This window comes from Chiloscyllium plagiosum, unplaced genomic scaffold (assembly GCF_037043375.1).
Source record: "Chiloscyllium plagiosum isolate Xiang-an unplaced genomic scaffold, Cpla_swu_hap1 HiC_scaffold_13, whole genome shotgun sequence".
NCBI classification, from domain to species: domain Eukaryota; kingdom Metazoa; phylum Chordata; class Chondrichthyes; order Orectolobiformes; family Hemiscylliidae; genus Chiloscyllium; species Chiloscyllium plagiosum.
The window spans coordinates 24,811,934-24,836,908 of NW_028270151.1; the positions used below are offsets into that span (position 1 = coordinate 24,811,934).

A 24,975-nucleotide genomic window follows, 5' to 3' on the forward strand; every position below is an offset into this window, starting at 1 on the left:
GCTTTTGGTAGGATGGCTTTAAAACAATACAAAAACGTGGGGAATCTATTTTTGCAGTCTGCTCCTTACCCATTGTGGGCACCAGAGCCCCTCCCTCCACCTCTTGAGAAGACAACAGGCCCCATTCCATCCAATTTGCCGATCCTTCAAAACCCACCCTTTCACCATCTTTGCCCTGCCTCTCCAAACTGGGCAAACTCTTCCTACTGAAACTCTCCGGATTTACCAGGGTCCAGAGTGTGACTGGGGCTCCTTCAGTGTTCTGCCTCCCATCAGCAACACGCACTACAGATTGACGGGCAGAGAATAGGCACTGCATGCCAATGAGGGGTACATGCTTTCTTGGAAATTATATAGTTGGGTTCACTGTTCCAAATGACTTTCTGACCTATTTTTTAAAAAAGTCTTCACAACTCCGAACGCTCATATTTATTTTAGCTCAACTTTAAAATCCAAATTCCCAAATGTTGATAATATATTGTATATTTTTATCACCCTAATATAAACGTAAAAAATTCTGGAACTACTCGGCAGGTCTGCCAACATCTGTGGAGAGGGGGAGCAGTTCTGATGAGAGTTACGTTACCTGAAACATAGCTATGTTTCTATCTCTATTCTCAGTCCTATTCAGTACTGTCAGAATTTTCTATGTTTATTTCAGATTTCCAGGGTCTGGTCTATTTTGCTATTTCTTTCCGAGTATACCTCCTATCCTTCTCCTATCTGCACTCCCGCTCCCTGCATATTTCTGACATGTGGGTAATGTATTTGCTTACCTTGACTTCATTTGAATTTATTTACATTTCTTAATGGGCTCCATCTTATGCTCAAATTCAGGATAGAAATGAAACGATCAATGAGCTCCCTTTTCTTGTTGTCCTAGTTTACAAATCTTGTCTGTGGTTCTCCACTAATGTCTACCACAAATCCAACCTCAGTGGTCAGTATATACATTGGGATTCCTATAGTTCCATGCATTATAAGATTCGCAACCTTGTAAACAGGACATCATTGTGAAGAAGGCAAAAGGAGTTCTTAATGTCTAGCCACATATTTACTGCTCAACCCATAATCACTGAAATAGATGTGCTAATTATGGGAGCTTGTTCTGCACAGATTGGTTGCCATGTTTCCTATATTAGAATAATGACTACAATTCAAACGCATTTCATTGACTGTGAGGCACTTTAGGGCGTCAAATCGTCATGAAAAATACTAGAGCAACATAAACCTTTCTTTTGTATCACAACAGAGAAAGACAGATGGAACTCTGTAACACCCTCCCTGTTGGTTTAAAAAATTCTCCTGTCGTCAGTTGCATTCCTTTGTCAGATCACTGGAAGGTGAGCATCTCGAAGCATTAAGTAGAGGACTCCTCACCATCTCCCCCGCTGATCCTGTGGAGAAAGAAAGACAGTATTGAATGGATTGCCTCTTGCAATGCCTCAAGAGGGTCAATGCAGAAAGTAACTGAGTTACATAGAGTTCCCTGGGCTGTCAGGGAATTCACCGATGACATTGGGTACAGTGAGAGTTGAGTGAATATGTCGAAGGTACTTTGAGGTAAGCTGTGTTCTAACTTGGGAGGCATGTGCTAGCACTCAGCTAGAGGGTCAGAAACTTCACACAGCTCAGAAGTTGCTGTTATGTAACCTTTATCATTATGTACAATCTATTCATAAGAATTTAGAATAACCCAGAATTCAGTTCTGAGCTGGTATGAAGATGGAAGGAGCCATTCTAGAACATAATTGGCAAACAACCGCTCTTGGTGAGAGGGATTAACTTCAACAATATAGTTCCTACTAACTGTATTTTATTCATTATTGAATCAGGCATCACTAGTTGAGCCAGAATTTGTTATCTATTCTCATTGGTCTTGAGTTATGTGGTTTGCTCAGCCATTTCAGAGGCAGCTGCATTACTGTGGAGCTGGAGGCATTGTTGACCAGACTGGGTAAGGATGGCATGAGTGACTGAGATGGCTTTCCAACAATGACAGTCAACGATTGTTATCACGGTCACCATGACAAATGTCCAATCGCCGATTTAATTGAATTCAAATTCCACTGGTTACCGCAGTGGGATTTGAACCCATCTCCCTACATTAGCCTGAGCTACTTGTTTAATAATTGAAGTGAGTGGGGCTGGAAAAGTACAGTCGGTCAGGCAACATCCAAGGAGCAGGAGAGTAGATGTTTCGAGCATAAGCTGTTCATCAGGAAATATCATGCTCGAAACGTCGATTCTCCTGCTCCTCGGATGCTGCCTGACTGGTTGGAGCTTTTCCAGTGCCACACTGATCTCCAGCATCTGCAATCCTCACTTTCTTCTATTTGTTTAATAGTCCAGTAACATTACCACTCCATCACCAACTCTCCTAGTATTAGTCGTCACTGAAAGGTGTGGATGTGACCAAGCAGTGAATTAAAGTGTCACCTGTAGATTAGTACAGAGCACTCCGCTGTGTTAGGACCAGAACAGTAAAGGTTCACAGTGCAGCTTTCTGGGTTGAATATTGAACTGAGAGTCACTCTGACTTTATGCCTGGATGCAAACGGTCCCAGTCACAATTTGGAAAAAGATTGGGGGAATTGATTCCACTGTTCCAGCCTTTGTCTTTCCCTGAATCAATATCCCATTCTCTGGCCTTGATCATACTGCTGTTTTATGGGATCTTGCTGTCTACAAATCAGATGTCTTGTTTCATGCATTACAACAGTGTTATACTTAAAAACATATTTCTTTGCCAGTAACATTCTTTGGGATGAATGGAGGTTGTCCAGGATGATACATCAGTATGATGTTTTCTGCATTCCTCTTGAACAGTGTCGAACTGATTGCACTGGGGTCATCATGTGGGATCTGTAAGTGCCCTGTACATCCTTTACCCAAATCTGAAGCCACGAGGTGATTGGGAAGTAGCCAGTGTATAGTTTCAGACTCACCATTTGGCACTTCTCACTGGGCTGCTTAGTATAACTATGACTACAGAAGTGTAACGGTTCAGACAATGGCACATGTCCCATATCTGAACAAAATCCCAAATAATCTATTTGTGTAGCCTTGTCTCTGACTGAGAGGGTGTGGATGGATTTGCTTAAAGTACTTGAACAGTATTGGATAAATTCTTGTATATTTCAGTCTGGCTGGGCCACAATCCTGGAATTCCCTCCCTAAGGGCATTGTGGGACGACCTACACCAATGGACTGCAGAATTCAAGAAGGCAGCTCACCAGCACCCTCTAGAGGGCAACAAGGGATGAGCAATAAATGCTGTCCCATTCAGTGACATCCACATCCCATGAATGAATTTTAAAAATATATACTTTTTAAACACAACCTCTATAACCCGCTGATGGTCTGTCATTTAATACTATTGTCATGGACTCATTGACTGGCAGATCTGTCTGTCCTGTTTGCATCTTTTTTGTGTCTATCTCTCTTTCTTTCTCAGATTCCTGTCTGGCTTTCCATTTTAAAGAAACGTCCTTTAGTTTGTGATCTTTCTATCACATTGTCTGTCTGAGCAGGATGCCTCATTTCTCTTTTGTTCCAAAGCAAAAGACTCTTGTTTGATTCTCCACTTCCCTCAGGTTGCCGAAGCTTTGATGTTAACAGCTGCAAAACAAAGGCAAAGTGGGAGGCATTCCCCTTTGTCCGCAAGTACTTACTCCCCCCAAAGGCCTTGTCTTCAATTTGAAAATTTTGCTACTTGGCTCCTTGTCGATCCCAATGCCTCCTACCCCTCACAGGCGCCCACTAGTGGTCACTGTTGACCTAATCAATTTCCTTCATGATCTTAAACATCACAATCAGGACCCACCTGAAGAGTTGACACCCGAGGGAAGATGAACCTGGTCTCGATATCGCAGCTCATCGTTCCTTCATGTCCTGAACCTTTCTTCAGCTCTTAAGACGTATGAAATGATTTCAGATTTGTGTCTGTGTTTCTATCAATATTTAATAAGATACCCCCTCCTCCCTTGGCATTGCCAGGGCTTTGTGGGGTCAATCTTTCACCCTCCAAGCATTGTGTGCAAGATTCCCATCCTGTTTCCTGACCGTCTACTTCAGGAAGTCAGCTTCACCAAACTTCCGGACACAACAAGGGGAGATCATAAAGTAGAATCATAGAATCCCTATACTGTGGAAGGAGGCCATTCAGCCCACTGACTCTACCCTGCTCCTCCGAAAAGCATCCCAAACCCACCCACCCTACTCTATCCCTACAAGCCTGCATTTCTCATGGCTAATCCACCTAGCCTGCACAGGCAGGGCCCCGATTCTTCGGACAGTCACACAGTATCTGAGTATTGAAGGTTAATACCCCTGGCCACTGTTTCTGTTTGGTGTCTCATCTGAAGTATGAAACCTGGGAAATCCTGCCCTCTGAGGTGCAGCTGAGAAATCCCATTACTTCATCTTGAAGAAGACCAGAAGCATTCTTCCCTTTGGCATCCTGGCTAATGGTTATTCTGCCATCACCCGCCCTAAAGCAGACAATTTGGCTTGTTGCAGCATTGCAGTTTGTGGGATCTTGCTGTGCAAAAAAAAACTGCCTGCCACGTTTTCTACGTCACCACAGTGACAACACTTCAAGAAATACAGTCAAGTATTTTGGGCTGCCCTGGGTCAGTGATTGGTGCTATATGAATGCAAGTTCTTTCTTGCTCCGTCTTCACTACATCGGAAGGCTCTCAGAAGCAAAGCCTCTCAATCTCCTAATCTTTGTGACTGTGGTTTTCGAATTAGATCGAGGTTTTATTATCACATGTACTCAGAGTACAGGGTACAAGTGTACAATGTCACCACACACAGCACCATCAATCATTTTGCCTCTTGGCTGAAAGAGACAGGGTAATGTCCACAATACGTACGGTGAGAGCTCCTGTTGACTTGAATCTCGCTGTCAGCCTGATACAGAAAACCAGACTCAGGGAAAACATGGCAACGCTGATGATCAGACTGACGATCTGAAGGACGAGGTGGTAGTACTCATAAAATAGAGGGTCCACACAGACAATGGGGAGAGTGTATTGGTATGGAAACTGGACGGCGTATCCCAAGTATTCTGTGCCTGAAATACCCGCCAAGCTGTAGTCGCAGAATGGACCAATCAGGATGGCAGCCAGAGCAATGATGAATTGGAGGGGTGAAGCGATCAGATTGACAATAGCGAAGATGAAGCCGACTTCTCTCTGTGAATGGGAATGCGAGTAAATCAGTTCATTGTAGATCCCTGACTCCATAACCTCCCCAGATCACCCTCACCACTCCCTTCAGCCCCACACTCACCTACCCCAATTGTTCATGCCTGCCCAGACTCTTCCCAATTCTGTACCTCTGCTCGCTCTTCCAATCCATGCCCCTTTCTCATTTGACCTAATCCCTCCCTCTCTCACTTTTCCTCATCTCCTCTTACCCCCAGAACCTCTGCCTTTTCCTTTTCCCACCCACGTACCACTAGACCATCCACGTGCCCTTTTGCCATTTCCCTTTGAGCTCTGTCATCTCGGCTTACCTCCTCAGCATCTTCCCTGACCGTTATCCCCAAACTTTCCTCTTCCCTCACTGTCCTAACCCCATTTCCCTCTTCGACCTCCGACATCTAGACAGTCTTAGCAAATCAATTCCGTGATTCTTAAGGATTGTAGGTCTCAATGTGTTCCCTGATGTAGTGGCTCCGTGGTTAACACTGCTGCCTCAGCACCGGGGACGCAGGTTTGATTCCAGCTTCAGGTGACTGTCTGTGTGGAGTTTGCATATTGTCTGTGTGTGTGTTTCCTCCCACAGTCTAATGACATGAATTAGTTAGGGGAATGGGTCTGGGTGGGATACTTTTCAGAGGGTTGTTGTGGTCTTGTTGGGCTGAATGGCATGTTTCCACAGTGTAGGGATTCTATAATACAGTGTTTCACTTTTGTAGAATTTTAAAGCACAGAAGTCAGCCATTCCGTCCAGCAAAGCTGTGCTGGCTTCTTGACTTCTCAGAAGGAAAGCCATTAATCTGAGGTGGGTTTTTTTTTGTATTTGCACAGAATACTTCCTGGCATTGTTGTGTGGGAACCCATTCCTCATAAGCAGCTTGGGGACAAATAAATTACAACAAATGTCTGAGGGTTATTACCAGATATTGTGAGATGTGGTCTCTCTCTGCAAGCAATATAAGAACTCCCACGATGAAAGCCTGCAGGGGGAGAAGACAAGGTCAATGTGGCAGAATTTCTTTCTAACACAGCATCAGTGAGCCAGAGGGATTTTTGTGACAATGGTTACATGGTTGTCATTAGACTAGTTTTACCAAATTCAGACTTTGCCACATATCATGGATAGGTTCTGAACCAGTATCCCTAGAGTATAAGCCTAGGATTCTGAACTGCCAGTATAATAATATTACCACTACCCCACCAAATCCCTGTAGACTGCAGGCGTATTGTTCACTGTAAGACGTCACTGTTGGTGTACAATGCATCTCTCGCCACTACAAATCCAACGTTCAATATCTCTCTCAAATCCTGGCCACCACACTGGTGACTCAACCAGTGCCCTACCTTTCCTGAGTTTCTGCAAGATATCCTCCCCACAGTGAAACTGAGATATCCAGCGTCTCATTGTACATTAATATGTCCCAGTGGAATTAAAGTGCTTTGTTTGTTCAAAGAAGGTTTTCAGGACTTTCCAAGAACACAGGAAATAGGCGTAGGCCATTCAGCCCCTCAAACCTGCACTGCCATTTGATAAAATCGCAGTCGATCAGCCCAGGTCTCAAAACCTCTTTCTTTCCAACTCCTCGCAACTCCGAATGTTTCAAAAATCAATCCATCTCCTCTTTAAATAAATTCAGTGATCGAACCTCCACAGCTCTCTGGGGAAGACAATTCCAGACACTCCCTACCTACTGGAAAAATAAATTCCTTTGTATCTCAGTTTTTAAATATGTGTCTCTTTATTTTGTAACTGTGTTCTCTAGTTCAAGATTTCCCACGAGTGGAAGCGCCTTCTCAATATCAACGCTGTCAATCTCCCTCAGAATCATGTCTGTTTCAATAAGATCACCCCTCATTCTGCTAAACTCAATCAAGTTCTAAGCTGCTTAGTCAACCTCAATATGTCCGGTCCTTCATCACAGGATTGTACACTTTGAATTTCATTTGAACTGCTTCCAATGTTAGCATATCCTTTTTTAAAAATCTTATTGGTGGGTGGCACATTAGCTCAGTGGTTAGCCTCACAGCACCAGGTAGGTCCAGCTTTGAGTGACTGTTTATACTGAGTTGACATGTCTCCCCATGTTATTGTAGATTTCCTCCCACAGTCCAAAGACGTGCAGGTTAGGTGGAATGGCCATGCTAAATTGCCTGTGGTGTCCATGGATGTGTATGCTGGGTAGATTAGCCAGGGGAAATGCAGGGATAGGGTGGGTCTGGGTGGGATGCTCTTCAGAGTGTCAGTGTGGATTTAATGGACTAATTTGCCTGCTTCCACACTGTCAGAATTCTATTCTAAATCTGTACACAGTTCTCCAACTACAGCCTCACCAACATTCTATACAGTCATAACAAGACTTCCTTATTTTTCAACTCCAACCTGTTAGTAATAAAGGTCAAAGTTCCATTTTCCTTCTTAATTACTTTATACACCTTTTTGCATTTCATGGACTAGAACTTCCAGATTCCTTGATGTTGCACTTTTTGGATTCTATCTCCATTTAATTCTTTTGACTCTTCTTTCCAAAACGTATTACTTCACAATTTGCCACATTAATCTCCATCTGCCAAGTTTTTGCCCACTCACTCAAGCTATCTATATCCCTTTGCAACTTCCTATGTCTTCATCACAACATGCCCTCCCACCTATTTTTGTACCATCTGCAAATTTGGATACATTATACTGTTCTCTCTCCTCAAATCATAAATATAGACAGTAAATGAGTGAAGTCTTTAGTAATGATCCTTGTGGCACTCAACTAGTTACATCAGTCCAATTTGAAAAAAAGACCTATTAATCCCAACTCTCTGTCTAATGTACTTTGTCACAGAGAGGGTGGTGCATGTAAGGAATGAGAGTTCGGGCAAAAGCCCTTCATCAGGATTCCTGATGAAGGGCCTCTGCCCGAAACGTCGATTTTCCTGCTCCTCGGATGCTGCCTGACCTGCTGTGATTTTCCAGCACCACTCGAATCGAGACTCTGATTTCCAGCAATTGCAGTCCTCACTTTTGCCATGTATGGAATGAGCTGCCAGAGGTAGTGGTGGAGGCTGGTACAATTACAGTATTTTATGGGTATATGAATAGGAAGGTGTTCAAGGGATATGAGCCAAATGCTGGCAATTGGAACTAGGTCAGATTGGATGTCTGGTCTTTCTGTGCTATATGATTATGCAATTCCATGATTCTCTGTGTGTTTACCACTCCTCAATCCATGCTAATACATCACCCCTATACCCTGCATTCCCACCTTGTGTGATAGTCTTCTATGTGACACTTTATCAAATACCATCTGAAAATCCAAATACACTATATTCACTGGTTCTTCTTTATCAGCTCTGCTTGTTCTATTCTGAAAGAATTTGAGCACATTTGTTAAACATGATTTCCCTTTCACAAAACTATGACCCTATTTGAGTAGGTTAAGCTTTTCTAAGTGTTTTGCTATTTCTTCTTTAATAATGGAGTCGCAATTTCCTCATGCAGACAGTAGGCAAACTGGCCTATAGCCTATTATCTCCCTCCTGTCTTGAACATGCGCACCACATTAGCAGTTGTCCAATCTGCTGGAACCTTCCAAAAATCCAGTGAATTCTGGAATATTTCAACCAATGCCTCCACCACCTCTACTGCCATTTCTTTTAATTGGACACAAGCTCACAGGTATTGACAATCCAGCTTCATTCAGTCCCATTCATTTGACAATGCTTTGCCCCTTGTGACAGAGATTGTTAGAGAGAGTTCTTCCATTAACATCTAGCTTATCTATTATCTTTATGATATTTATAGTATCCTCCGCTATAAAAACTGATGCAAAACATTAGTTTAAGTTATCTGCTACTTCCTTCTTTCTCATTATCAATTCCCCTGACATGTCCTCTAACAGTCCCATAGGTCACTTTAGCAAATCGCTCTCTCTCTCTCTCATATATATAAAACACACCTCTAGAAGCTCATGGGTTCATCCTTTTATTTCTTGTGAGTTCACTTTCATAATCAATTTTTTTCCTTTTGATTAATTGTTACATCATCCTAAATCCTCTGACCCACTATTAGTTTTCCCTGCTTTGTATTTAATTTTTCATTGGATACTGTCCTTGCCCGTCTTCATTAACCAAGGGTGGTTCATCACTAAAGGCTGGCTTCTTATCGCTAAAGGATATGAATGAACTTGATACATTTTACAACAATAAAATGTGGCTACACAGTCTTTAGGCTTGTTTTTTTTATTCCAACTTCTTATTGAATTCAGATTTCATATTTGCAATGTTGGGATTCAAACTCTTGTCCTCAGAAAATCAGCTGGAGGTTTTGAGTTGCTAGTCCAGGGACACTACCACAATGCCACCATCTTCTTGTGAGATGCCACTTGACTGAGCCACCATTCACAACATACAAGATTGTATGAATATTCATATTTCCAACTTTAGATGCCTTTCATATCCTAATAATATGATTGTTTTAGTAGTTATGTTACTGGACTTAGTCGAAAGAACACAATTTCAAAACTCACCCTGTTTTATTTAGAAGTAGCTTTTAAAGTCTCACAATGTAAAGCTGGGATCATTAAAAACAACAGCAAAGATACTCAAATCTCACAGAAACTGAACAGATTCTCTAATGTCCTTTCAGGGAAGGAAACCTGTTGTCTTTACCTGGACTCCACATGACTCCAGTCCCATACCAAGCTGGTTAACCCTGAACTATAGAGAAGCAGGAGAAACCAACGCAGCCCAAACTGTTCCACTTCTGAACTAGATCTCTAATGGATTCCCCTGCCTTTGCTCCATATCCTGGGATACCTTTCTCCAGTAAACTCCACTTATCGGAGGCTAGAGAGCAATAATTGACCTGAGCATCCACAGCCTAGAAAGGGAGTGTTGGTATGTCAGGTAGTCCTTTAGGGAGTCCAAGTCCTAGGACTCCCTCCATAACAGAGTTGTGGCTGGGTGGTACCTACACAACAAGGACTATAGTGGCTGGAGGAGATAGCTCATGACTACCTTTAAGGGCGGCACGGCGGCTCAGTGGTTAGCCCTGTTGCCTCACAGCACCAGGGACTCAGATTTGATTCCAGCCTCAGGCAACTGTTTGTGTGGAGTTTGCACATTCTCCCCTTGTCTGTGGGGGTTTCCTCCGGGTGCTCCGGTTTCCTCCCACAGTCCAAAGGTGTGCAAGCCAGGTGAATCGGCCATGCTAAATTGCCCGTAGTGTTAGGTAGAGAAATGGGTCTGGGGGGTTACTCTTCGGAGGGTCAGGGTGGACTGGTTGGGCCGAAGGGCCTGTTTCCCCACTGTAGGGAATCTAATCTTACCTTCACAAATAAGGAGCAGCAGTAAATACTGGCCTGCCCATTTAAATCTCTATCCCGAGAATGAACTGAAAATATTTATTTCCCCTACCACAGCTCCATTCCAGATAGGACATGCTATCCTGCCACTCCATCCAGCAAACCAGGGCTTGAAGGTAAAAACTGGGAAGAAGGTGATGATTCCCAAGAAAATGGAGATGATCCCAAAGGAAAGCAGAGAACTTCCGATGTACAGGTGGAAGCGTTTCATCTTTCCCACTCCCTCCTCCTTCATGATGTGAATAAAAACTGTTCTGTTGTTGGAGCTCTGTGTTTATAACTAATTGCCATGGTAATAATAACCAGACAGACTGGTCCTCATAGTTCACTGCACAATAGTAATTATCACAATTGTACTTATACAACATTACTTAATGGGATGAAGTGTTCCTAAATAGCATTTAAAACGGAGAAGAGCTGTTCGGATGTGTGACCACAGAATCATACACTGCAGAAGAGGCCATTTGGCTTATCGAGTCTGTACTGCCGAAAATACACTAGTCCCACTTTCCTGCACTAAACCCATAGCCTCGGATGTTATGATACTTCAAATGTTCATCCAAGTAATTTTTAAAGGTTGTAAGGTTGCCCACCTCAAACACTCTCCCAGGCAATGCATTCCTGGCCCCATTCTAGGTGAATTTGTTTTCTCAAAGTCCCTCAAACGTTGGTTAGGAGGGGTTAAGTGGAAAGGTTGAGTGAGGGAATTCCAGAGTTTGGGAGCCAGGCTGTTGAAGGCCAGAATAACCTACTGCAATTAACAATTTTCCAAAGAGTGTTTGAACAATCTCAATGGGAACAACTGCTTTACATCAGAATACATTGCACTGTGGACACTGTAGTGGGCAGCAGAGGGTGCTGTTTTAAGGATATAGACATAACCAGTACACTTCACAAACATTTTCCCATTCCCTCTGCTCTCATTCCCAGGGCAACAGTGTGACAGGTTCTTTTTTAACCAAATCCTTTTTACCAGCAGACTATTTTATGACACAAGGGAACATAATTCTTTTGTGATCTACGTGACTGACGATTAAAGCAGATTATATACTCCAGGAGCTGTGTCTTGGGTCAGTTTGGTCCCAGCCTGACTCGAGGCATGTCACCCTCTCCTTTTTCAGTCAAAAAGTAATAAATTCAAGACCAGCTTCCGGGGATTTCAGGCATATTCCTGCCTGAAGCTCATAGTGGACCGAGGAAACACTGCACTATCAGAATTCTGTACTTAGGGAGTGCCACACTGTCAAAGGGCCTGTACTAAGTAAGTGCTTCTCTTTCAGAGGATCAGTCTAACAGAGGGCTGCACTGTTAGAGGGTCAGTGTTGAGGGACTGCTGCACTGTCAGTGGGTCAGTACTGAATGAGTGCTGCACTGTCAGAAAGTCAGTAGTGAGGGAGTGCTGCACTGTCAGAGGGTCAGTACTGAGGGAGAGCTGCACTATCGGAGGGTCAGTACTGAGGGAGTGCTGCAATGTTGAAGGGTTGGTACTGAGGGAGTGCTGCACTATCGGAGGGTCAGTACTGAGGGAGTGCTGCAATGTTGAAGGGTTGGTACTGAGGGAGGGCTGCACTATCGGAGGGTCAGTACTGAGGGAGTGCTGCAATGTTGAAGGGTTGGTACTGAGGGAGTGCTGCACTATCGGAGGGTCAGTACTGAGGGAGTGCTGCAATGTTGAAGGGTTGGTACTGAGGGAGGGCTGCACTATCGGAGGGTCAGTACTGAGGGAGTGCTGCACTGTTGGAGGGTCGGTACTGAGGGAGTGCTGCACTGTCAGAGAGTCAGTACTGAGGGAGTGTTGCACTGTCAGAGGGTCAGTACTGAGGGAGTGCTGCACTGACAGAGGGTTAGTATTGAGGGAGTGCTGCACTCTCTGAGGGTCTGTACTGAGGGAGTGCTGTACTGTCGGAGGGTCAGTACTGAGGGAGTGCTGCACTGTCAGAGGGTCAGTAGTGAGGGGGTGCTGCACTATCGGAAGGTCAGTAGTGAGGGAGTGCTGCACTGTCAGAGAGTCAACAGTGAGGGAGTGCTGCACTGTCAGAGGGTCAGTAGTGAGGGAGTGCTGCACTATCGGAGGGTCAGTAGTGAGGGAGTGCTGCACTATCGGAGGGTCAGTAGTGAGGGAGTGCTGCATTGTCAGAGGATCAGTACTGAGGGAGTGCTGCACTGACAGAGGGTCAGTACAGAGGGAGTGCCGCATTGACAGAGGGTCAGTGCTGAGGGAATGCCGCATTGTCAGAGGATAAGTACTGAGGGAGTACTGCACTGTCAGAGGATCAGTACTGAGGGAGTGCTGCACTGTTGAAGTTGGATATTCTAAGATCCCATGAAGAAGAGCAGCCTATTTCCCCCCAGTATCCAAGAAAATAGTTATCCTTGAAAAACATTCTACCGATTGCCACATTATTTTCTATCTTTTAGAATAAATCACTAGTTAGAAATCATCAGGTTAGAGTTTTGTCTTAAGTCCCATTATTTTCTCCATTACCATTTAAATAATTCAGCTCTGCTTGTTTTTTCCCTCCCTTATACTGCTGCAATATTTTCCACTATATTCTGAAAAATTGTACAAAGTCCTATTTGACCAGATTTCCATGAGGGCTTGACTTCTATCAAGGGGTCACATTTCCCCTTTGAAATAACGTTTGCCTCTTCTGGTGAGTGGGGTACGAGAGAGAGAGTTGTCCTTGACACTGACTCAGTAATTATACTCCAGCTCAAACTGATTCTAATGGGCCACGTGCTGTCACTGTGCAAACAGTTGCAGTCCTTTCCAGCTGTGATAGAAGACAATTTGCTGCAACTCAGATCCTTGCATTGGACAGCGCAGCCCAACCCACAGAAAGATTTAAGGATATGTTACAATGACATAAGCTCTTTCAGGCTTTTATCCTGGAAAGGTCCCAGCTGTCCCCAACTCATCCCCATGTTCCCTTCTCACTTAAAGAACAAGTAGTTTATTGATGATAAGTTCCTATTACTCTCTGTGAATTCTTTCTACCCTCTGTACCCAACCCCTTCAGCTTTGAGACTATTTGATTAAAACACTGCAAAACCATTCAACTCTTTGTAAGATGTAACATTCCAACCCGTTCACTCCCTCCACCATGGCTACCACATCTGATCAACTGTGTTCCTGGAGATTTCATCCAGACTTCAAAAGCCCAATGCAGTCAAGCATCTTTCTCTAACCCTATACTGAACACCAATCCTAACCCAAACACTCAACCATTCCCTAACTCCAATTCTAACCATGTGAAACAATATTGCTGAAGCCTAACTCTGACCCTTAAGCAAGGCAGGTGAAAGTGAGGACTGCAGATGCTGGAGATTAGAGTTGGAAATGTGGTGCTGGAAAAGTACAGCAGGTCAGGCAGCATCCGAGGAGCAGGAGAATCAATGTTTTGGGCAAAAGCCCTTCATCGGGAATGAGGAAGAGCTTTTGCCCGAAATGCCGATTCTCCTACTCCTCAGATGCTGCCTGACCTACTGTGCTTTTCCAACAACACATTCTCAACCCTAACCAAAGCAAATAACTGCCCCTAACACCTGACTCTGTCAAAAGCCTTCCTATCACCACAACAGTAACCAGTGAAACCTTAACCAGTCAAATAACCTTCCCAAATTCAAACCCAATCAAACAATTTAACTCTATCTTTGGCCCAATGCCACATTTTAGCCATAGCTACATGTCTACATAGAATAGTTACAGTGCAGAAGGAGGCCTTTTGGCCTTCTGGAAAACCTATACATCTGGTCTCTCCCCTATTCTTAAGTCTCTGTCCCTAGTTATAGACCATTCTCCAAAAAGAAATGGCTCTTCCCTACATACTCATACCTCTGTAATAACAAAGTAACCCCAATCTATCTAATCATCCCTCATGGCTTAATATGCCTATCTCAGACGACATTCTCATAAATCTTCTCCATCCCCTGCTGGACTTTCCACTTTCGTAGAGTCTGAGAGATGAATCTTCACATTCTGCAGACTCCAAGTTGGGAACACCTCTCGCCCACCATCACTGAATCCCCACTATCAACATCCTTGGGGGTTACCATTGACCAGGAACTCAACTATACTTGCCACATAAATGCAATGGCAATAGCAGTAGGTCAGAGACTAGGAATACCACAGCAAGAAACTCACTTCCTAACTCCCCAAAGTCTGTCCACCATCTAAAAGACACAAGTCAGGAGTGTGATGGAATACTCCCCACTTGCCTGGATGAGAGCAGTTCAAACAACACTGAAGATGCTTGACACCATCTAGGACAAAGCATTTGGCACCACATCCATAAGCATCCACTCCCTCCAACACCAATGCTCAGTAGCAACAATGTATACTGTCTACAAGATACGCTGCAGCAATTCCCAAAGTCACATAGACAGTACCTTTCAAACCCACTTCCATCCAGAAGGACAAGGGCAGTTGATACATGGGAACACCGCAATGTACAAGTTCCCCTCCGAGTCAGTCACTGAACTGATTTGGAATTTTTTTTTGCTGTTCATTTACTGTTACTGGATCAAAATCCTCGAATTCCCTCCCTAAGGGCATTATGGGTCAACCCACAGCACATGGCCTGCACTGCCTCAAACAGGCAGCTCACCATCATCTTCCCAAGAGCAACTAGGGATGGACAATAAATGTTGGTCAGCCAGTGACATTCCACATACTGCCTGACTAGCGAAGCATAATCAAAAACAGATAGCTATAAGGGTAGTGGATGCTTTGGGGGTAACCTTCAAAACTTCTCTCAACTCTCGAATATTCTAGCTGGTTGGAAGGTGGCTTATATAACCTCACTATTTAATAGAGGAGGCAGACAGTAATGGGGAACTGTTAACCTGACATAAGGAAGGTGTTAGTTTGTGTAATAAAGGCTGTAACAATAGGAACTTGGAAAACATGAGTAAGATTGGGCAGAGTTAACATGGGTTTGTGAAAGGAAAATCATTCACTTATCCTATCGGCGTTTTTGAGACTGTAACTGACAGAATAGTTAAGTTACAATGGATTGGGGGAATAGTGGATGTGGTATATTTAGATTTTCAGAAAGCATTTGAGAGATTCCCACACTACAGGTTGGCAAACAAACTTAGATAACATGGGATTGGATGGTATATGCGAGCAGGGATCGAAAACAGGTTAACAGACAGAAAAAAGAATAGAAATAAATGGTTAATTTTCAGGTTGGCAGGCTGTGACCAGTTGGTTCAATGATCAATGCCTAGGCCTGAGCTAATCATAATCTATACCAATGTTTGGATGTGAGGTTCAAATGCGCGATTTATAAATTTATAGACGAAACAAAGCAAGGTAGATGGGAGCATTGTGAGGAGAACGTAAAGATTGTTCAAAAGGATTTGGAAAAACTAAACTAAAAAATGATTGGTGGAATGCAAAAGGCTGAGAAATGTGACGTTACCCACTTTGAGCGGTAAAAAGGGAATACAGAATATTTCTTAAATGGTGATGCAGGAAGCATGTTTCCCCTGGGGAGCCAGAGGTCAGAGCTCAGAACAAAGGGAAAGCCACATAAGATTGAGATGAGGAGAAATTCCTTCGCTTGAAGGGTGGTGATTTTTTTGGAATTTTCTGCACCAGAAGGTGGCAGAAGCTCAGTCATGGAGTCGATTGATAGGTCTTGAAATATTAAAGATATCCTGGGATACAGGGATAATAGGAGAAATTGGTATTGAAGGACATCAGCCATTTTCTCATAGAATGATGGAGAAGGCTTGAAGGGCCGAATGGCCTTTCCTGTTCCTACTGCATACATTTTTATATGTTTCTGAATAATGTGGTGCGGTGTGGTGGTGGTGATAGGATATTTAAAATATCAAGCAATCACGATAATTATGCTCCGTATATAACAGATGCTCTCCATACCCAGGTTGGCACAGGAAAATCCCAGCATGCAGCAGATTAAACCTGGATGGTTTCTGATATTTTATATATAAATGAAACAAGTGAGTTGTTGGAGCAATATCTGGACTCATTGTTGGCTGTTTGACAATACAGACTTCTCTCGGTCATGGGCCTGTACTTGAGGGAACAGGCTGATTCACGACTCACAGATCTTTGGGCAGAGAGGACAGGATATGGCCTGAGATTAATTCCGGAGTGCGGGAGCTGCTTCCTTTCCTTTCCCGCTCTGCCTCGATAATCAAATGTTGTGACTCAATGATGATGCAGCTTGATGGAGAGTTGATGGTGAACTCCTCCCAGCTATTAATGTCAGTGCTACCATCCTGTGAGGACCACTTCGCAGTGTCTTTGTCACATTCTCTTTGTCCTCCCTTGGCTCACTGGCCATTTGAGAATCCTGTTTTCTCAGCTCACAAATGGTAGGAATCATTGAAGGGTTAAAAGGAGTTTCTGAAGGGATTTTAATAAAAGGAATGTGGGCCAAAGTGATAATCCCATCCACAGGATGAAGAGAAACCTATTGGGCTTCAGAAGCTGCATTTGATCTGCTCCTGACTTCGATCTCCAGAAGTCTTGTTCCTGCTGTGAAACTGACTTTCACTTTTTGACTTTAACTCATTGAGGAAGACATATGCTTGTAGATTTAGTGCTGAACTCAAGAACAACTCCAAGGATTTGTTTTTGAAATCTCACATTCAAATCCACCATTTTGAGACAAAGCCAAGTAGTATTCCTTCAGTAAGGTAACCATTGAATTTAATTGAATTCCTACAGTGCAGAAGCAGACCATTTGGCCCATTGAGTCCATACCAATCTTCCAAAGAGCATCCCACCAGACCCGCTATCCTACCCTATCATCCTGCATTTCGCATGGCTAATCCACCCAACCTGGACATCCCTGGAAACAATGGGCAATTTTGACAAGCAGGAGGATCGAAGAACACAGCACGCCAGGCAGTGTCAGGAGGTGGAGAACTCGCCATTTTAGGCGTAACCCTTCTTCAGCATTATGGGCAATTTAGCATGACTAATCCATCTAACCTGCACGTCTTTGGATTGTGGGAGGAAACCTGAATACCCAGAGGAAACCCACACAGACACGGGGAGAATGTGCAAACTTCACATGGGAGCAGAGACGTTTCTCATCAAAAGGAAGGAGGAAGCTTATTTAAGGTTGAAGAAGGTAGCTGGGAAAGAACTCAAAAATGGACTGAGGAGAGCTAGGAGGGGACACAACAAAGCCTTGGCGGGAAGGATCAGGAAAAACCCAAAGGTGTTCCACACGTATGTGAGAAATAAGAGAATGATCAGAGATAGTGGCCGATCATGGATAGTAGACGGAACTTATGCTTGGAGTCTGAAGAGGTAGAGGAGGCCCTAAATGAGTTTTTTGCTTCAGTATTCCCTCTGGAGAGAGGGACTTTGTTGAGAGTGAGGACATTGTGGACCAGGTTAATAAGCTTAAACAGATTGATATTGAGGAAGTGGATGTGCTGGAAATTCTGGAAAGCATCAAGATAGATAAGTCCCCAGGGTCAGATATATCCAAGGTTACTTCCGGAAGTGAGGAATGAGATTGCTGTGCCTCTGGCAATGATCTTTGCATCCTCACTCTCCATGGGAATAGTACTGGCTGATTGGAGGGAGGTGAGTGTTATTCCTCTGTGCAAGAAAGGGAATAAGGAAATCCCTGGGAATTACAGACCAGTCAGTCTTATGTCTGTGTTAAGTAAGGTACTGGAAAGGATTCTGAGTGAGGATTTATGACTATTTGGAAAATCATAGTTTGATTAAAGATAGTCAGCATGGCTTTGTGAGGGGTAGGTCATACCTCACAAGCTTTATTGAGTTCTTTGAGGATGTGACGAGACAAGTTGATGAAGGTCGAGGATTGGATGTGGTGTATATGGGTTTCAGTAAGGTTTTTGATAAGGTTCCCTATAGTAGGATCATTCAGAAAGTTTAAAAATGTGTTGCTGGAAAAGAGCAGCAGGTCAGGTAGCATCAAAGGAGAAGGAGAATCCTGAAGAAGGGCTTATACCCAAAACGTCGATTCTCCTTCTCCTTTGATGCTGCCTGACCTGCTGCACTTTTCCTGCAACGCATTTTTAAGCTCTTATCCCCAGCATCTGCAGTCCTCACTTTCTCTTCATTCAGAAAGTTAGCAGGTATGAGATACGGGGAAATTTGGCTGTCTGGATATAGAATTGACTGACCAAAAGAAGACAGCGAGTGGTAGTGGATGGAAAGTATTCCGCCTGGAGGTCAGTGACCAGTGGTGTCCTTGGGCCTCTGCTTTGCATAGGTTTTATAAATGACTTGGATGAAGAAGTGGAAGGTGGGTTAGTCAGTTTGCCGATGACACAAAGGTCAGTGGTATGTAGATAGTGTCAAGGGCTGTTGCAGACTACAACAGAACATTGACAGGATGCAGAGCTGGGCTGAGGAGTGGCAGATGGAGCTCAACGTGGATAAATGTGAAGTAATTCATTTTAGAAGGTAGAATTTGAATGCTGAAGATAGAGTTAAAGACAGGATTTTTGGCAGTGGGGAGGAACAGTGGGATGTTGGTGTCCTTGTACATAAATCCCTCAAAGTTGCCACCCAAGTTGATAGGGTTGTTAAGAAGGCATATGGTGTTTTGGCTTTCATTAACAGGGGGACTGAGTTTAAGAGCTGCAGGGTTTTGCTGCAACTCCTTAACACCTGGTTAGACCACACTTGGAATATTGTGTCCAGTTCTGGTCGCCTCATTATAGGAAGGATGTAAAGAGGGTGCAGAGGATATTTACCAGGATGCTGCTTGGATTGGAGGGCATCTCTTATGAAGAGAGGTTGAGTGAGCTCAGGCTTTTCACACTGGAGAGAAGAAGGAAGAGAGGTGATAGAGGTGTACAAGGTAATGAGATTAATGGATTCATACAGTTCTTGAGCAAAGTACAATGTAGCCCTGCATTGTAACTTACATTGTACTTTGCTCAAAAACTACATGAATCCATGTAAGAGTCTGTTAACTCATTTTTTTTAGATTAGAATCAGTCTAAACATTATGGCACAGATAACAGCACATGGAGAGCTAACACCTTCAACATATCATCTGGCTAACACCAATTGTTAAAGTTAACCTGAGAATGTAACTTTAAAAAAAGGTTTTGTGATTTACATGTGAAAGAAGTGAAGCTATCATGGTCATTCTAACAGATGAGAGACTCAACAAACAATCAAGGTATTGTTCAATGTATAATTTCAGTTACATCACACTTTAAACTTTTGTTATAAATTCTGTGCCTTACAATTGTGTCCTCCACCAACACCTGATGAAGGAGCAGTGCTGCGAAAGCTAGTGCTTCCAATTAACACTGTTAGACTATAACCTGTGTTGTGTGATTTTTAACTTTGTACATCGCAGTCCAATACCGGCATCTCCGAATCAAGGTAATGAGAGGCATTGGTAGAGTGGATAGCCGGAGACTTCCCCAGCAGAAATGGCTGTCACGAGGGGTCACAATTTCACAGTGATTGGAAAATGGTAGAGGAGAGATGTCAGAGGTAAATTCTTTACGCAGAGAGTAATGGGTGTGTGGAATGCACTGCTAGCAGTGGGAGTAGAGTCAGAGGTAAATTCTTTACGCAGAGAGTAATGGGTGTGTGGAATGCACTGCTAGCAGTGGGAGTAGAGTCAGAGGTAAATTCTTTACGCAGAGAGTAGTGGGTGTGTGGAATGCACTGCTAGCAGTGGGAGTAGAGTCAGAGACATTAGGGACATTTAAGCAACTGCTGGACAAGCACATGGGCGGCAGTAAATTGAGGGGTTGTGTAGGTTTGGTGGACCTTAGATTAAGCTAAATGCTTGGCACAATATCATGGGCCAAAGGGCCTGTACTGTGCTGTACTGTACTGTTCTATGTTCCACAAAGGCAGTTGCCTGAGGCTGGCATTGAACCTGGGTCCCTGGCTCTGTGAGGCAGCAATGCTAACACTGATCCACCCTATTTGTATATCACCCTTTACACTGTGGGAGAGGTGTGGTACAGCAGTCAATGTCACAAATGTAAATATAATCTCGAACCACAAGTTAAAGTTCTGGAGCATGGATTCAAATCCCAACATGGTACTAAATGGATTTTAAATACAATTAATAAAGTATTGCAATATAAACATAACCTCAGTAGGAGTCACAATGAAGCTGACATCAATTGTTATAAAAATCACTAATGTGCATTGTTCTGGATGCCATATTATAAGGAGCATGTTGACATACTGGAGAGGGGGCAGAAGCGATTTATAGGAATGGTTCCAAAGATAAGAAACTAGAGTCCTGAGGATAGTTTGGAGGGATTGAGACTGTTCTCCTTAGAAAGAAGAAGCCTAAGAACAGATTTGATAAACATTTTCAAAATCACAAGTGGGCTGGATAGAGTAGATGGAAGGAGCTGCTCCCACTTGGATAATGAACAATGGGCATAGATTTTAAGTGATTTGCAAATGGAGCAAATGGGATGTAAGAAGAAATCCTTTCCACATCCTGGTGAGTAGTTAGGATAGTAACTGTACTGCTTGGAGATATGGCAGATGCAGAATCCATTGAGGCATTTAAGAGGGCATTTGATGACAATTTGGACAGAAATGTGCAAGGGTATGGGGGAGAAAGCAAGAAATTGGAAGAAGAGCTGGTGCAGACACAATGGACTGAATGGCCTCCTCCTGTGCCATAACACTTCTGTGATTCTGAAAACTCTCCCAAAGCACATCAAGCTGGATGCATTAATGACAATAATCATCATCAAGTCATTTAAGGAAATATTAGGACAGGTGACCAAAAATTTGGTCAAAGAGGTAGGATTTAAGGAGAGGCTATCAAAGGAAGGTGGCATGGTAAAGAGGCAGTGAGTTTTACAGAGTGAATTGGAGACCCTCTTGAAAACTCTGATTTTAATCACTCCACCATTGGTACCTGTGCCTCCCTTAAGCTCTGGAATTCTTTCCCTTAACTTCTCCACCACTCACAGAATTCCTACAGTGTGGAAACAGACTCTTCAGCCCAATACATCCACACCGACCCTCTGAAGAGTATCCAACCAAATTCATTCCCCATTACTCTATATTTACCCCTGACTAATGCACCCAACCTACACATCCCTGAATACTATGGGCAATTTAAACATGGCCAATTCACCTAATCGGCACATCTTTGGAATTTTGGAGGAAACTGGAACAAACCCACAGCAAGAACCTCCACACAGATAGTTACCCAAGGCTGGAATCGAACCTGGGTCCCTGGCACTGTGAGGCAGCAGTGCTAACCATTGAGCCACCGTGCCACCCCACTTCTTCTTGAAGAAACAACTTTAAACTGATCTCTTTAACCAAGCTTTCGGTCACCTGATTGAATATCTCTTCATGTGACATTCCTGAAGAAGGGCTTATGCCCGAAACGTCGATTCTCCTGTTCCTTGGATGCTGCCTGACCTGCTGCGCTTTTCCAGCAACACATTTTCAGCTCTGATCTCCAGCATCTGCAGTCCTCACTTTCTCCTTGTTAAAAGGAGCACCTTGTTTACGATACCAAAGTTGATCTGTAAAAACAGATGGTTGTTGTGGTGTGTTTGTTAAGTGTGGGGAAAACTGTGAACACTGGTATTGACCGAAATTATAGCGAGCAATTTGTCAAACTGCAGTGACTGCACTTTGAAAGAATGTCATTGGCTGTAAAGGACTTGAGACATCCTGTGATTAGGAAATTAATGCAGCTATATTAATGCAGGTCTTTGTTCCTTTGAAGTATGGGCAGTGCTGAACTTTGCAATGCCTTTTGCTTTATTGTGTTTTCATAAGTTGCATTTTGGAACTGGTTCAAGGAGTGAATCTATGTGTCAGCTCAGACAGGTGAAGGTCTGTGTACTCAGATTTGATAGGATCTGCTGTAGTCAGCCAAGTTGTGCCTGGCACCAGATTGCACTGTTTGATTTAAAACCTCATACAAATTGCTGTTAAAGAACATGATCCAAGTATAATTTTTTGGAAGATTAGGTGGACCCATATAAATATACTTTGAACTTTTAGTCAAGAGACACTTTGCTCAGGGAAAAGGCACTGGGAACAATAACAACACAGTCTGGACTTTCAGAGAGAGGTCACATGGCCAGCTTGTGAGCGTGATGATTCTGTTGTATGTTTGAACACAGAGAGAATTTGACCACCCTGAAGAGCAAAAGCTCATTGCCCACACTCTCTTTACTGAATTGAGAAGGAACGTCTTCATCCAGAGGGTTCTAAATCCATGGAATTCCCTGCCTAGTGAGGTAGTTCAGTAAATATTTTTGAAGCTAAGGTTGATTTTTTTTTAACAATAAAGGAATTAAGGGTTACAGTGAGAGGATGGGTAAGTGGAGTTGAGTCCATGAAAAGATCAGCCATGATCTTACTGAGTGGCAGAGTAGGTTCGAGGAACCATATGGCCTATTCCTGCGCCTAATTCTTATGTTTTTATGTCCAACTCTTCTCAGTGAAACATGGGAGCTGAAAACCTGCCAGAAATCATTGTTACCATTTATGGATGATTCCTAGACAGAATTGTTTGGAATCTACCCCACAGTGTAGGGACTTCATTCTGGTAGAACGATCCCAGCATTGTGTGCATTTGTGTGTGTGCGTGTGTGCATGTATGTGAGACAGAATGTGTGTGTGTGTGTGTGTGAGAGAGAGAGAGAGAGAGAGTATATGTGTGTGTGTCTGTGTGTTTGTATGTAAGTGTGAGAGAGAGTGTGTGTGCATGTGTGTGATTGTGAGAGAGTGTGTGTGTGAAAGAGAGAGTGTGTGTGTGTGCACGTGTGTATACGTATGTGCGCGTGTGTGCATGTACGTATGCGTGCATGTATGTGAGACAGAGAGAAAGAGAGTGAGTGTGAGAGAGACTCTCTGTGTGTGAGTGTGAGAGAGAGTGTATGTGTGTGAGTGAGACTGTGTGAGAGTGTATGTGTGAGAGAGGGAGTGTGTGTACGTGCGTGTATGTGAGACTGTGTGTGTGAGTGAGTGTAAGAGGGTGTGTGTGCATGAGAGTGTGTGTGTCTGTGAGAGAGAGTGTGTGTGTGTGAGTGAGAAAGTGCATGTATGTGTGCGAGTGAGCGTGTATGTGCATGTACTTGTGCATGTGTGTATGTGAAAGAGAGAGTGTGAGTGTGAGAGAGAATGTGTATGAGAGAGTGTGTGTATGACAGTGTGTGGGTGAGTGAGTGTGAGAGAGAGTGTGTGTGTGAGCGAGAATGTGTGTGTATGTGAGAGAGAGAATGCGTGTGTGTGTGTGTGCATGTGAGTGAGTGTGAATGTGTGTGAGTGAGTGTGTGTGAGAGAGAGTGTGTGAGTGAATGTATGTATGTGTGAGTGTGTCTGAGAGTGTGAGTGCGAGAGTGCGTGTGTGTGAGAGAGAGAGAAGAGAGAGAGAGTGTGTGTGTGTGTGTATGTGTGTGTGTGAAGGATATTGGCCAATCAACTCTCTTCCCCTTTATAACACTCCTTAAGATCACGCTGTTAATTCTCTTGAGGTGCAGTGGTATTGCCTGTATCTCTGGTCCAGCAGAGCCATGTTCACAATGTTACTCACTCCAGAGATGTGAAATAACTTTGCTGAAAAGGTGCTGGATTCTTCAGGTGAATTGGTGGTAATACAGAAGCATTTTTTTTAAAGAAAAGTGATTTGGTAGTGATAAAAAAAAATTCAATGGTATATAAAAGACAAAAACAAAAACACAAAAGCTGAATTGTTATCCACCTCGTGACACACAATAAGATGGAGGGTATTCTCAATATGAAGGCAGGACTTGGGATCCACAAGGACTGTCATTCTTAAAGATATTGCAATGGGCAGATTGGCGAGAATGAGCTCAAGTATACTTTTCCCTCTTGTTGGTTCTCTCACCACTTGCTGCAGACTCAACCTAACAGCTATGTCCAAGAGGACATGACCAATTCGGAAAGTGGTGAAACTGTCAAATGACTTGATAATAGACATTGAAGCCACCCACCCAGAGTACATTCTGCTACCTTGACACCTTTCGTGCCTCTTGCAAGTGATGTTGAATGTGGAGGAGTGCTGATGCATCAGTTGAAGGAGGATGGTGCGTAGTAACCAGCAGGAGATTTCCTTGCCCATGTTTGACTTGATGCCATGGTGATAAAACAAAACCTCTCCAAGCCAATCACCATTCCAAAACAACTCTTGCAGATGTCAACAACAAAGCATGTGAAGGCACACACACACACATGCATTCTCTCTCTCACATACGCAGACACACTCATGCACGCACACACACTCTCTCTCTTACACTCACTCACACACACACACTCTCTCTGCTCCTTGGATGCTGTCTGACCGGCTGTGCTTTTCCAGCACCACACTCTTCGACAGTTATCACCAATGAGTTCCACTTCATAAATCCATTTGGACTCTGCTCAATCTGATTAGTATTTTCTCATCGTGCAATTATCA

General features: G+C 43.5%; 1 protein-coding gene across 4 annotated transcripts; it reads right to left on the bottom strand.

Annotated features, from left to right (window-relative positions):
* Window positions 1-306: 306 nt before the first annotated feature.
* On the bottom strand, window positions 307-22,093 carry LOC122556337 (transmembrane protein 212-like). Of its 4 annotated transcripts, none has more exons than XM_043702969.2 (4): window positions 10,614-10,796; window positions 6,131-6,190; window positions 4,881-5,201; window positions 307-1,397 (listed from the first exon to the last, which is right to left on the bottom strand). In XM_043702969.2, exons 1-4 carry the CDS (start codon window positions 10,794-10,796, stop codon window positions 1,377-1,379), a joined length of 585 nt encoding a protein of 194 aa, XP_043558904.2. In that variant the 3' UTR covers window positions 307-1,376. The 4 variants fall into 4 exon arrangements, with proteins under 4 accessions (XP_043558904.2, XP_087849502.1, XP_087849501.1 ...); XM_087993376.1 differs by lacking the exons at window positions 307-1,397; window positions 10,614-10,796 and adding exons at window positions 19,283-19,349; window positions 21,873-22,093 and having other exon boundaries at window positions 4,756-5,201; XM_087993375.1 differs by lacking the exons at window positions 307-1,397; window positions 10,614-10,796 and adding an exon at window positions 21,873-22,093 and having other exon boundaries at window positions 4,756-5,201.
* Between the last annotated feature and the right edge of the window lie 2,882 nt (window positions 22,094-24,975).

What these genes read in the sequence shown, in the direction of transcription:
- LOC122556337 (XM_087993374.1), bottom strand. Translation starts at nt 10,796, where the DNA reads ATGAAGGAGGAGGGAGTGGGAAAGATGAAACGCTTCCACCTGTACATC. An exon ending in CTATCTGGAATGGAGCTGTG is followed by an intron (nt 6,191 to 10,613) that starts GTAGGGGAAATA and finishes CTCCCCCTGCAG; the next exon opens with GCTTTCATCGTGGGAGTTCT. An exon ending in ACCACATCTCACAATATCTG is followed by an intron (nt 5,202 to 6,130) that starts GTAATAACCCTC and finishes TCCCATTCACAG; the next exon opens with AGAGAAGTCGGCTTCATCTT.